Source organism: Condylostylus longicornis, unplaced genomic scaffold (genome assembly GCF_029603195.1).
Source record: "Condylostylus longicornis isolate FDR11 unplaced genomic scaffold, ASM2960319v2 ptg000049l, whole genome shotgun sequence".
Lineage (NCBI taxonomy): Eukaryota > Metazoa > Arthropoda > Insecta > Diptera > Dolichopodidae > Condylostylus > Condylostylus longicornis.
Genome location: NW_026578018.1, coordinates 7,707,301 through 7,720,763, shown reverse-complemented (window position 1 = coordinate 7,720,763; position 13,463 = coordinate 7,707,301). Strand labels below are relative to the sequence as shown.

General features: G+C 25.2%; 3 protein-coding genes across 4 annotated transcripts; 1 reads left to right on the top strand and 2 right to left on the bottom strand.

The window, feature by feature from the left end:
• Nucleotides 1-354: 354 nt before the first annotated feature.
• LOC129611369 ((Lyso)-N-acylphosphatidylethanolamine lipase) lies at nt 355-2,010 on the bottom strand. Of its 2 annotated transcripts, none has more exons than XM_055524492.1 (2): nt 1,872-2,010; nt 355-1,625 (listed from the first exon to the last, which is right to left on the bottom strand). In XM_055524492.1, the coding sequence occupies exon 2, from the start codon at nt 1,620-1,622 to the stop codon at nt 408-410; it is 1,215 nt and encodes a 404-aa protein (XP_055380467.1). In that variant the 5' UTR covers nt 1,623-1,625; nt 1,872-2,010; the 3' UTR covers nt 355-407. The 2 variants fall into 2 exon arrangements, with proteins under 2 accessions (XP_055380467.1, XP_055380468.1); XM_055524493.1 differs by having other exon boundaries at nt 355-1,615; nt 1,872-1,997.
• An 822-nt stretch (nt 2,011-2,832) lies between these two features.
• On the bottom strand, nt 2,833-8,324 carry LOC129611366 (uncharacterized). Its single transcript, XM_055524490.1, has 5 exons — nt 7,962-8,324; nt 4,163-4,281; nt 3,802-4,084; nt 3,451-3,727; nt 2,833-3,350 (listed from the first exon to the last, which is right to left on the bottom strand). Exons 1-5 carry the CDS (start codon nt 8,268-8,270, stop codon nt 3,148-3,150), a joined length of 1,191 nt encoding a protein of 396 aa, XP_055380465.1. The 5' UTR covers nt 8,271-8,324; the 3' UTR covers nt 2,833-3,147.
• A 1,540-nt stretch (nt 8,325-9,864) lies between these two features.
• On the top strand, nt 9,865-13,007 carry LOC129611351 (GATOR complex protein WDR24). The gene is made up of 10 exons (XM_055524449.1): nt 9,865-10,068; nt 10,122-10,291; nt 10,346-10,611; nt 10,672-10,783; nt 10,839-10,927; nt 10,981-11,392; nt 11,444-11,599; nt 11,659-12,147; nt 12,209-12,394; nt 12,549-13,007. Exons 1-10 carry the CDS (start codon nt 9,969-9,971, stop codon nt 12,897-12,899), a joined length of 2,331 nt encoding a protein of 776 aa, XP_055380424.1. The 5' UTR covers nt 9,865-9,968; the 3' UTR covers nt 12,900-13,007.
• The last annotated feature ends 456 nt before the right edge of the window (nt 13,008-13,463 follow it).

Below are 13,463 nucleotides of genomic sequence, written 5' to 3'. Positions count from 1 at the left end.
AGTAATAAAAATTTAACAAAACTCGTTAAAAATTTTTTATTTCTAATTCCTTAAAGATAAATTTCTTAATTAAAAATATTGTATTACTATACAAATTTTTGTTTTTAATATTGTTCGATTTCAATTTACATAATTTACAACTAGGCAACTTTTTTTTTTTTATAAATTAATCAAAATGACTAAGGATGTGATGATAATTTAAATTTGTTTCTTTTTACAATAACCAATAATACATTATAAAATCCAATTAAAAAATAACTATATATTTAGATATTTTTTTTCTATTAATAAATAACACAGAAATTTTAAAACATGTTTTAAACTGATATTATTTTTCCTTTTGTACGATAGGTACACAATTTTTCTACAAATCCAATTTTTAAAATGAAAATTTAATAAATTTGAAATTAATTTGATGAAGGTTGTTGCACTGGTTGTTCTCTGTTTGTCGTAATACTTCTTTCGTTATCTTGATCTGATTCAGTAGCTTCAGGAGTATTCTTTTGACTATCTGTACTTGTATTACTAATATTACTTAGATTTTTTTCTTCATCCAATTTGCTATCATTATCACCACAAGCTTCTAAAACATATTGATTAAACACTGAAGGTTTGTCAGCATAAACATGATGACCTGCACCATTTATTATTCTCATATTTACAATACTGTTTGGTCGAAGAATTTTAATTTTATCTCCAGCTGAACTATCAATCCACGATCTCGAACCGTAAATTACCGTCATGGGAACATCCTCTCGCAAATTTTGTATTCGTTTAATCATTGGATTTTTCGCCCATCCAAAACTTTCCATCATTGAATGAAAAGCACTTTCTCCTGATGGTGATTGAGCGTTACATTGATGAATATATTGTGGTATTAAATCAGGTTCATCAATAAGTATTGAAAATTTTCTTGTAATATCAGGACGTGTTTTTTCTACGACCCATTGTCCCCAAGGACCAGCAGCACGTAATGCCCATAATGGATTTAAAGGTTGAACAACGTATGCAATTGTTTTCACCCATAACGGCACACTTTTGAGTTTTTCTGGTGTTTCTGCTGGTTTTTCTGGAAATCCCCAAGGATCTGCTAATATCAAATGTTTTACATTATCTGGATAAGATATTGAGTAACTTGCTGCTAAAAATCCTCCCATAGAATGCCCTAGCAAAATCATTTTATCAATACTCATTTCACGACGCCATTCTTCAATTGATTTAACAAATTGTTTTTCGCATATCATTGCATCATTTGAAAAATTAGGACGAGAACTACGACCAAACCCTAATAAATCAATTGCATACACGGGTCTATTTGTTGAAAGTGAATCTAAATTTAATACCCATAATGCGACACCAGCACCTAAACCATGTAACATAACTAAAGGTGTTTTGAGTGATTCATTATTAATGCCAATTGTCCATATTTTATCATTATCTCCAACAGCAGGTCCGATGTCTACGTAAAAGCCTCTATGCGTTGATTTCAAATAAGACAAAATCTTTTTCTCAATTGCCCGCAACATATTTAATGATGTCCCAGTCCAATTAAATGGAAATGTGTCTGATATTCTAGCTAGTAATCCTTTGGTAACTACTTGTTGATATTCTGGTTCTGCCATTGACTTAATTTTAAATATTAAATTAAATTATAAGAGAAAAAATAAATAAAAATTTACTAACTTATATGTATTAAATATCAAATATTTTTTCTACATAAAATTACGTATGTGTACTCAATGTCAGCAATTTTAATAAAATAATTTAAGTCCAAATACGCAATTTATTGACCTTGGTAATATTAAAATTATCGGTTTAGAATTCTAAGATTATTTTTTAAATTTTAATTAAATTAAGTTTAAAAATTTTACCGTCAATTAATGGTAATGTAGTATAAAATAAAATTAAATAAAGTAAACTCCTTCCTATTTTAAATTAATTGTTATTTCTTTTATTGTGAAATATGTTTATATTACTGAATCTTAATTTGATCTGACACATAAATACTTTTAGAATGAAGTTGTAAAAAGAAAAGCAAACAAAGCAATTGTCGAATTTTGCCATGTAACAGCTGATTTGTCATTTTTCACCTGATATTGAAGTCGTGTTGCGTTCTTATGTAGTTAATTTACTACATATAGTTTTTTCTTATTTTGCTAATATACATAATTAGAATTACTTTAATAAATTTTATAGATTCAAATTATTTCTCTTGAATTATTTTTGTTTACTTTCATTTATTAAAATGGGGAACAATCAAAGATATAAAGTTTTTCATGTTTGAACATTTATGAAAGTCATTTTTTTGTAGATAGAACATTCTTGGGTCTTCTGAAAGGCCGAGATAAAAGTATTTATTTTGATTTTTGGAAAATATATATTTTTAAATGTAAGTCATGCCAACAAAGCTATGTAATTTCTTTTGCTATACTCAGATATTAAGAAATCAATAAACTTAATCAACTTTATTAAAAATAAAAGATAATTAAAAAAAAATAAAATATTAGTTTTGCTAAATTTATTTCCAAATTGCCAAACAGATTTTTTACTTTATATACTTACATAATAAAAAAACTTTCATTAATTATACATACTTTATTAAATCACATTGATTTATTTTAATTTTAAGGATATTTAAGAAACATTTTCTGATTCATTTACAAAATACAATAAAATTAAGGATTAAAATATTCGTTTGAAATTTGAATAAAATAAAAAAAAAAATGGAAATATTTTAATTACGGTAATAATTTATCACACATTTTAGAAAATCTATATCTTCCAAATTGACTTATTACAAAAAATTTATAACATATTTCATTATATTTTCATCAAATTTAATGCCATGTCATTTTCAATTACATAAAATAGAACCAAAAAAATTTATGTTCGTAAACATAATTAAAATTTTTTAAGAGAAAAATCCATAATAGAAAAATACAAAAATAAATACAAATTTCAAATTAATAGATTAAAATTTACAATGACTATTATAATATTAATTTAATAACATATTGTTGTTCAATATTTTTTATTAATCTTTTCATTAACCAAAACGTTAATAGTACTTTTCCTATTTTTTTTTTTTAAATAAAGATTTAATTATTTCCTCTTTCATTTCCATTATATTTAAAGAGTTAGATAATTTTATAATTTTGCTATACCAGTTTTTTGGGCAACATCTTCTAAAACATGAGTTTCACGAAGGTGTTTATAAATCAAATCTAAATACTGATCTGGATATTTTAAGTAATGCATAACATGATGTGAATCATCCCAACATTGCCAAGTTGTTTTGATTCCAATTGATTCCATATCCTCCTTAACACTCCAATTCGAAGGAACCGATCCTAAAAATTAATAAAAAATTAAATAAAATCATCAAAAATTCGTTTTAAATACATATAGAGTACTAATATATTATATGAAATTAATTATATTGTTACTTACCAACAGGATCTATTTTTGATACTAAAAATAATGCAGGAGCTTTCAGTAAAGGAAAATGGAAAAAATTACTTGAACGAGCATAATGAACTGTAGCTGCTTGATAAAATGTTTTTAAATGATAAATAGCATAATTTCGTAAAGCCGCTTGTAAAGTTAAATTTTTTGGAAAAATAGCTTTTGGTAAACCAACTGATATTTCTGAGATATCAGCAGCACTATCCCAAATTTGAGCTCTAAATTTGTCTAAAACTGGTTGATATTTAGGTAAATCACGTGACTAAAATGAAAAAAAAAAAAAATTACTCATATAAGAAATTAATATTTTTCATTAAAATTTCTTTAAAAAATTACCATTATAACCATTAATTCTCCCCATTGATAACCACCAACAGAAAATCCATGAATTATCATTGGAGAATATTTTTCTTGATTGTTATATAAAAAATTGACAGTATCATTAGCAATCAATTGTGATCCTTTTGTTGGCCATAATAATTGCCATGGTGTTATTTCTACTAAAAGTACATCAAAACCAAGATCTGTGTAAATTTTTGCAAATTTCAGTAAATGCTTTTTTTTAGCTAACATATAAGAGAACAAAAGACATAGTGGTCTATCAATTGGTGTTTGGATTCTAAAAAATTATAATAAAAGAATATTAATTATATATTATAAGTTTGTTTTATATAATAATAATTAATTCTTTACTTACTTTAAATTTTTATCAATTTCCAATTTTTCTGGTCTTGCTGAGATATATGTCAAATTTTTAGTTATTGGTTTTACAATCAATTTTTCTTTTTCATTATGTTTTTTCTTATCCATTTTGTCCTGTAAAAAATACGGAAATTTTTTTTTTTATTCAATAGTAAATTTTTAATGCAATAACAATATAAAGTCAAACTTATTTTAACTAAGTAGGAATAAAATATTAATTTATGTGCGTTCAATACGGAATAGAATTTGTGCTTGAAAGTTATAATAAAAAATTAGAAAGCTTTATTGATAAAATGCAGTTTTTTTTTTTATCATAGTAAATTTAAAATGTTTGTAATCTCATTCGAATGATTACTTTCATATCATTAATAAAATTTTTATATGTATATAAAAAAAATCAATTATTCAAATAGTAACACTTACTAATCAAAATGATTTAAAGCGGAAAAATTAAGCTTTATTCGTATACCTTAGTCAATACTGTTTTTTGCTTAATAATGTAAATGACATGTGAGTAAGTTCTATTAACTTAAAAATATAGAGACTAGAAACTATATAATGCTCATATTATTCTCTTTCGTCTTAGTAGACAGTAGCAAATTATTTGTTTTATATTTCGCTGAATAGCATAATTATTTTTCAGATAAGACAATTTTTTTTTTTGCTTCTAATCAACAATTCTAAAGTAGTAGTCAGCAACTCTTTAATATTTAATGTTTTGCTGTTTCAAAAGCTCTTATTATTTTGTCATTATTTTTATTATAGTATGACAGTATTTAATTTTTTATGTAGGTCCCTAATAATTTGTATTATTAATTTTCTGTTCTTCATAAGAAATTTTAATGCAAAAATTTGGATTTGTTTTAATGATCTACTGTGAATTTTAAAATTAAATTTATTTACATACCTACCTACTTAGCAATTTTTTTTTGTGAAGAACAATAAGTTGAAATTGTAGTTTATTTAGCCATGTTATTTAACAACACATTTCCTAATAGAACAATTAAACGAGGTTTTGAATTTCAATTAATAATAAATAAAATATTTTTATTTTTGGAACTCTCAAAGTAATTAATAATAAATCATTGGCCTAATAGGATTCTAACTAGCACAAATTTTTTTTTTAACTTCTTAACGTGTTTTCTTTTTATTTTCCCATAATTTGAATGATTCGACTGATCTTCATTCTAATAATAGAATATTTTCTTTTTTTTTTTCTTTGTTTGCAACAATTATTTTTAATTACAAATTTAATTTATTGGTAATAAATAAATAGAAAATTTATTTGCATAAATTACGCATAAAGTTTCATTTGCATATTTTTGCAAGAACAAAAAAAAATATTTTAGAAACTCTAAGTAACATTCAATTGTCAACTAAGGTTTTATTGCAAATTAAGGTTATAAAAACAAAATTATCGAAAAATAATTCAATTTACTTACTACTTAAACGCATAGTATATAAAATTTCTAAATAGAAAATGGTGTATTTAACATTTAATTACATAAAACAATTTTCTTATCTTCTGTTAGATTAATAATTTGGGATCAAATGTACACCTGTTTAGATCTGTTTATGAGAATTTTTTTTTTAAATACAATAGGTAATTTAAAGTTCTAGACTTTAAGATGAGTAATTTTAATTTTTATACAATGTCGCTATATTGCTCTTTTTTTGTATTTTATAGTCCTTGAACTTTGAGCTTATTACCGAAATTTTATTTCGTTTCTTTTTATAATTAAAATAATAAAAATTAAGTATGTTTATTTACAATCATAGGGTAAGAAAGTTTTTTATATTCCTATTTCTAAGTGCACGTTATAGATCCAAATTCCGCTAAGAGTAGAATTGAAGGAACATTAAAAAAGTGTGTAGAATAGCTTACTTAGGTAAGGTATGAATATTATTTTCTCATATATCTATGTAGCCTAGTTTATTTTATATTAGCCTAAATATATTACTTCAAATCATGTCATTCAGTAAGCAGGTATTTAAATAGAAGATTAATATGAATTCAACCAACTTATGATTGTTGCTTGTCTTTATCTAAGAAAATAAAGTACAGTTTCCTAAACAATTTACACTATGTTAAAAGTTGGCACTAAAGTCGGTAGGAATTTAACCAAAAATTGAATTGCCTAAATCAATTTTGGATAAAATATTCAGGGGCAGACATAGAAGCCCCACATATTATTTTCAGGATTGGAATGTGCTCACTAAATATTGTATTGCATCTTCATTATTTTTGAACAAAACACTTTGTCGAAACATTTTAAACATTAATGAGAAATTACAATGAATGCATAATTATAAATTAAGTATAATATTATTACCGTAGTAAGAAGACAGGAATGTAGAATGATATTATTAATATAATTAAACATTAATTATTATGATTTTTGGATTATTTTTTTTTATTTCAAAGTTTATTTTAAAAATGAACATTAAATAAAAATTTATTAAATGAGAAAATTTATGGACATAACATAAAATGAAATATTCTAGTAAATATATAATATGTAGCTAGGTGTCTGTGTTCATTATTATAGAAATTTTTTAAATTTTTAACCAAATTGTAGCTAAATCTACGCAAATATGTTAGGTACCTATATCTACATAGATGAAGCTACAACTTGACATATTTTTTTATATATGTACATATACGGATGTAGCTATCTATAAATGAAATAGGTATATTAATATTTGATTAAGTACACCCATAACTACGGGATATGAAATGTAATTACCTATGCGATACGAATTTCAATTGCATAACAAAGCTTGAAAAATTATTTATCTATTTTTGAATTTTAAAATTTTAATGTTATTCTTTATTTTCATTATTTATATGCCGTTTATAATATTTGAATTATTGCAGACAACAAATTATTTCTGATAAATACTTTGTTGCCTTTTAAAAGCTTTTTTTTGTTAGGTAAAAGTACCTACCATACTTTAAATTAAATAAAACGAAATCTAGATAGAATAGTGAAAGTAAGGGTAGGTAGATTACTATATAATATGTACTTATTTGTATTTTTTTTTAATTGCAATATTATGTTATTGTCTGTTTTACTGAATGTCGACTGAATTGTTGAATGAATAATTTTTACTCAAATAAGTACTAAAAGTTTATCACAGGGAATCAATATAAATTGTATCTAGAACATTATATGTTCGATACCTACATAGGTGCTATGTAAAAATACAAATTATGTTAAGCTTGTTTGGTTTAGTTTCAGTAACCAGTTGTTCTACAATGTGCATAATTCACACATATTAAGTAAGAAGATATATATCCAACTACGTACATGCCTCCTATACTATTTATTTTATAGACATACATTACTTTCAGAAACCTTAAATTACTTCAGTTAATTATTTAAATACAAACATGTAAATTTAGAAACCATAATTAATAAAACTTAAAAATTAAAATGTCGTTTCTTTTATTTAATATAGTTAATTCAATTAATATAAAAATAAAATAAAAAGAGCCTACCAACAATACATATATGTAATTATATGGAAAGGTAGAAATATAGATATAAAAGAAAAACATACTTATAGTTTTCATATTCTTAATAATTAATATTTATATAGATAATGTATTAATGTACGTATCATTGTATCCACTTTAATATAATATGTACGTACATATGTATACAATACTTTACCATAAATGTTAAAGAAACCGGCATAACAACTAATTACAAAAAAATAAAATGTAGCTAGGCTAGTAGGTACGTTATGTTGTAATATTTTATTCCATTAAAAGTATGTTTGCAACTTACTTGACTATATTCCCTCCATGGCACATGATGATTATTATGTTTAAAAAGATCACTATAAAGTTGAACATTTTCATCAGAATTTTCAACTTCGATTTCAGTTACAAAACTTTTTGAGGAGTAATTAAGAACAGGTACCATTGAATAACCAATCATTCCAAGGTTAGGATTAGTTTTTAAATTCATTAAATATGGAGAAATTGATTCAAATTGTGATATTCTATTTATATTTTGTAGCATTGGTCTCATGGTAACATAACATTTGCCACTTGGTATTAAAATTTTTGAGCTTAAACGAAAAGCTGCTGACATGGTTTTTTTTTTGTTTTCTTGTTTTTTATTCAGGAAATGCAATTAAAATGCAAATGCAGAAAAATTAAAATAAAATAATAGAAAAAAAATATTAAATATGAATATTGAATTTAATATTGAAAACAAATTATAAGCACTTTCCAAATTATTTTATTATTTTTTTTCTTAATCAATAATTCAAACACATTTTTCTACTTATTGACAAAGTCGTATCGATTTTCTTTTTTAAATTAAATGGATACTTTCAAATTGATTTATCACAAAGTTGAATTTTTTTCCACCATTAAAAAAATATTAAAAAATAAATTTTCAAATAATGCACGATTGTCTTCTTCTTTCTTTATTTGTTTGTTGTCATATTATCTTTAATTTGGCTGAATAATTTTGAGTATTCTATTTTAAAAAAATTTAATTTATCAGCGCTAAATGACAAAAGAAAGATAAAATAAAATGCACAAATGGTTGCACAAACACAACTTGAAAATTAAAATCTAGAAGTAGAAAAAGAATGGAAATTTAGCAGACGCAAACAGCGGATTTTGACAAGTAAATTTTTTCTTTTATGCACGAAGTGGAAGCTTTTAAGTCCAAAGTTCAAAAATTACCACGCGTTCAAATAATGTTAAAAAATGTCACCGAAGGAATTCGTTTGTATATTAAAACTAAACTGACGAGATGATTTAAAAATAATGTTTGGGTAGGTTGGTTTTTGTTGTCTTTAGTAAACCAAAATACGTAATAATTGCATATGTATGTATGTATCAAATCAAATAAGGTATAATGTATTAACTACATATATTGTATTCCTCTACTTCTACTTTTTTTTTTGTTGTTCATTTTAGTTTGAGATTATGTTGAAATTCCTTTACAATTTCGTGCTTGAACTTTCTAAAATTATTAAATAATTACAATAAATTATAATACGGCTAAAAATTATAATCAGTTTACCATAACAAATAATAAACAAACTAAGTACTGTTATATTGAGATTGTAGATCTTATCTGAAGGTAATTTTCATAATAGGAATATTATTTTGTTTGATTAGATATTGTGTGTTGTAAAAATGTTTACAACATATTATAAAGTTGTATTCTTATTATGAATTTCGCAATTGCAATTACGAAATAAAATTGACGTTAAATATAATTTATGTCAAAATTTCTTTTGCCAATTTTTTTAAGCTTTCTAAAGCTTTAAAGATTTTTGTATTTTTTGTGTTGAATGCGTTTTGTCAAAAATATGATAAAACCTAAAAAAATTTTTATTGTAGTTTTTAAATTTAAAACGGAATACTTATACTTTTTTAAACGTAATATGTTATAAAATCAATTTAGCTAAATTTTTATTTAATAAACTTCATAAATAATGTAAAATCGTAACAATGTGTTTTCTTTCAAAACTAATAAAAATGACATATCTGAAAAAAATATTTTTTTATCTTGTTGTTTGACAATTAGTATTTGGAATTGCAAACGCTCCTTAATGTTTTGATTTTAATGTAAAAGTGGTGTTGTGTGTAAATTTGTCAAATTTGTAAACAAATGGTTACTGTCAAAATAAATTATATGTAAAAATTTTGATAAAGTCATAACGTTAAGATTTTTAAGAAGTAATCATTTTTTTTTTCCAGGATAGAAAAATTTTTGGTCTTGTGAATTAAAAATTGAAATTTTGAATGAATTTTTTAATATTAAAATATGTCTACAACATTTTCAATAAGGATTCGCCAAGAAGGTCATGCGAATGCTCTTGCCCTCAATAAGGATTGTACGCAAATTGCAGTCGCCGGACGATATTGTAAATTGAATTTTTTTAATCTGTCATGTAAAATCTTATATCTATTCTTTTAGTATTGAAAATATTTTCTATTGAGCCTGATGGATTTAATGAAGTATGTAATATGCGTGGAGCTAAAAACCACCAAATTCATCCATCAAATGATATTGTTTGGAGCCATGTGGATTCAAATATACTAGCCACAGCAGCCACAAATGGTGTGGTATCAGTTTGGGATCTTTCGGTTTGTCAAAAATTTTTTAATTTGTATTAAATTAATAAAGTATTGCGTTTGTAGAGATTTGGCAGACAAAAACAGTACTTAGTTTATAATGAGCATGAGAGAACTACTCACACAGTCACATTTCATAACACAGAACAGTTATTGCTTTCTGGATCTCAAGATGGGACAATCAAATGTTTTGACTTAAGAGTTGATAAATCGGTCTCAACATATTTTAGTAACACTGAAGGTGTGCGAGATGTAAAATTTAGCCTTCATCATACGAATAACTTTGCAGCAGTGTCTGAGAACGGAATAGTTCAACTTTGGGATATTAGAAAGTATACTTTCACTTCATATGTAGTTAATAGACTGAGTTTTTGAATTAAAAAATTCTTTAGACCAGATAAGTGGATTTTAAATTACACTGCTCATAGCCAGCCTGTGTACACATGCGATTGGCATCCTACAAAAAATTGGTTGGCAACGGGAAGCAGAGATAAAAATATAAAAGTCAGTCTTAATTATTAGAAAATTAAGTTACGTGCATACACATCTTATATTTTAGGTATGGAGTATGGAAGGGAAAGCATCGTTGGAATACACAATTCCAACTATGGCAGCGGTTTTGAAAATTAAATGGCGTCCTGATAAAATGTTTATAATTTAAAAAAAGTTTAATTATTTAAATTTACAAGAAATATTTTTAGACACCAAATAGCAAGTTGTGCGTTATTGAGAGATTATAGTGTCCATGTTTGGGATATTAGAAGACCTTATATACCATACGCTTCATTTAATGAACATACTGATATAATAACAGGTCTTTCTTTTAAAGGAAATGACGCAAATACACTTTTTTCTACAAGTAGAGACTCAACAATATTTCACCATGTTTTTAGTGATGCTGTATATCCAGCGCTCAAAACAAATAACCATGGCGCTGCCTTGAATATTAAAGGTGATATTCTTTATGCAGATAAAATTAAAATCGCAAATCCATCTCCGACAAGTAGCTCCAAAAATTCGTTTGCTGGCTCAAATCGATCAAAATCAACTATAATTGAAGAGCAGTTTCTCATGGCTCAGTCATCGTTAAATAAATTCATTCTTAAAGCTACTGTAATATAAACTAGTTTTGTTTTCCAAAAAATTTTATTAAAATTTTTTCAGTATAATGGATTTTCAGAAGATAATAAAGTAAGAACTCCTTTAAAAGAATATCAGTGTTTTGTAGGCTGTGCTAAAGAATACATATTAAAAGACGATACGTTAGAAAATATATGTGACCATAACGCAAAAATTTCAAAAAAATATGGTAAACACAATGTAAGTCATAATTTTCTTTTTGTTATTGTAAAATCACGAGTACTTATCAACTTTAACAGGCTACCACTCTATGGACTTTTATAAAAAGATTTTATGCGTCAACTGACTTTGTATACAAAAAGAAGGAAACACGAAATTCACTTTCTACTCAAAATTCTTTAACAAGTCGCAGAATGACACAAGTTGCAAATCAACCATTATTGCAATGGGGTAATGAGGAGTGTAAGGATGATAAGCAATCTGAAAGTGATGATGGAATTGTGTTAGATGACCCTAAAATTATGGATTTTATAACGCCAAAAAATGGAGAATCTAAACCCCTCTTCAGTAATGCATCTCAAACAGGGCTAATAATATTTGAAAAATCTCAAATAACTTCAGATAACTTTAAAAGTTTGAGAGATGGTTTTTTGTACGTTGGTACTCATCATCATACTAAAGGACTTATATTTCCAGAAGCAGACTTACATGATTTACAAAATACCTCAAAACAACAACAACAACAAGCTATAACTAATAGTAATGAGAGCAGGGAAGAAACGACACCGGTAAGCTCATAATTTTTGCAAATTTTATTAATCCACACAAAAAAAAATTGTAATATTTTAGCCCCCTAATCCTCCAAATACATTGAAATTAAGTACAATTCCACAAATACCAATGTGGGAGCCTCATCAAGTTATGACAGAATGTCTGTTGTTACAAACTGAAGTTGGCGATGTACAAACATCTTTATGTATTTTAATAGCTATGGGAGAAAGTAGAAACTATTTGTCAATTGAAGAGGATTTAGTGGTATGTTTAATATTTTATAACTTTTAAATATTATTTATAACAATGCAACCGCAAATATTCTTTATAATTTTTCGGACATGTTCTAATACATGTATATAATGTATGCAATATAATAAGACTAAGATAAAACTAATTTCATAAACTTTTTTTTCAGGAGTATTGGTTTCATTCGTATATCGAAGAATTACATAGAAATCAATTGTGGAACGAAGCTGCATTAATAATAAATTTATCTTGGATAAAATCGGTTCGTACCCTAAATCAACAATCAACAACAGCACATACAGGATGTGGCGAATGTGGCCGCGCAATCGAATCAGTCGTTGGGTGGTATTGTTCCAAATGTAAGACTACCTCAAAATGTTGTGTTTGTGGTTTAGTTGTGAGAGGATTATATGCATGGTGTCGCGGATGCTCTCACGGGGGTCATATAGAGCACTTAAAGCAATGGTTTTCGGTTCAAGAGAAATGTCCTAAATGCGGACATATGTGTATATATGATTAAAATTTTTATTAATTATATCAATTTACATTTAGATTTGATAGATAAACTTAGTTTTATTTTAATTTATAAAAAAGAGTTATAGATTGTTAAAAAAAAAAAATGAAAAAAACTGAAATTTAGGCATTTTTTTATATTTTTATTATATGTATAAATAATTGATAATATTAAAGGAATCTTTTTTTTAATCAAATTTGTTTCAATTTTTAACAGGAACAGGTTATAGTGTAAAAAAACTTTTGTCTTCTTCTCGTCTGTGAGTGAAAATTCGAAACATACAAGTTAAACTAAAACTCGTAACCGTAGTTTGTATTTTATAATTTTAATAAAACCTTTGGATTTTCCACTTTATTAAAGAAATTTGCTGGTACATATTTATGTTGGAACATTACGTTATTACATTATTTTGAAGTATAATCCTCAAGTGCTCCTCGATAAGAATCAAATTGAAAAAGTTTTTTTTTGAAAATATTAAAAACACGTTAAAAATTTATAATTAATAGGACTTTATTAAGTGTATTTTTTGTATATATATTCGTATAATTATATGTTTAATAATTTTTATTC

Bases quoted from the DNA above. Each gene is read 5' to 3' on its own strand.
- LOC129611369 (XM_055524492.1), bottom strand. From the start codon at position 1,622: ATGGCAGAACCAGAATATCAACAAGTAGTTACCAAAGGATTACTAGCT.
- LOC129611366 (XM_055524490.1), bottom strand. From the start codon at position 8,270: ATGTCAGCAGCTTTTCGTTTAAGCTCAAAAATTTTAATACCAAGTGGC. The intron at 4,282-7,961 runs GTAAGTTGCAAA...TATTTTTTACAG, and splicing joins CATGGAGGGAATATAGTCAA to GACAAAATGGATAAGAAAAA. The intron at 4,085-4,162 runs GTAAGTAAAGAA...ATAATTTTTTAG, and splicing joins GAAATTGATAAAAATTTAAA to AATCCAAACACCAATTGATA.
- LOC129611351 (XM_055524449.1), top strand. From the start codon at position 9,969: ATGTCTACAACATTTTCAATAAGGATTCGCCAAGAAGGTCATGCGAAT. The intron at 10,069-10,121 runs GTAAATTGAATT...CTATTCTTTTAG, and splicing joins TGCAGTCGCCGGACGATATT to TATTGAAAATATTTTCTATT. The intron at 10,784-10,838 runs GTCAGTCTTAAT...CTTATATTTTAG, and splicing joins GCAGAGATAAAAATATAAAA to GTATGGAGTATGGAAGGGAA.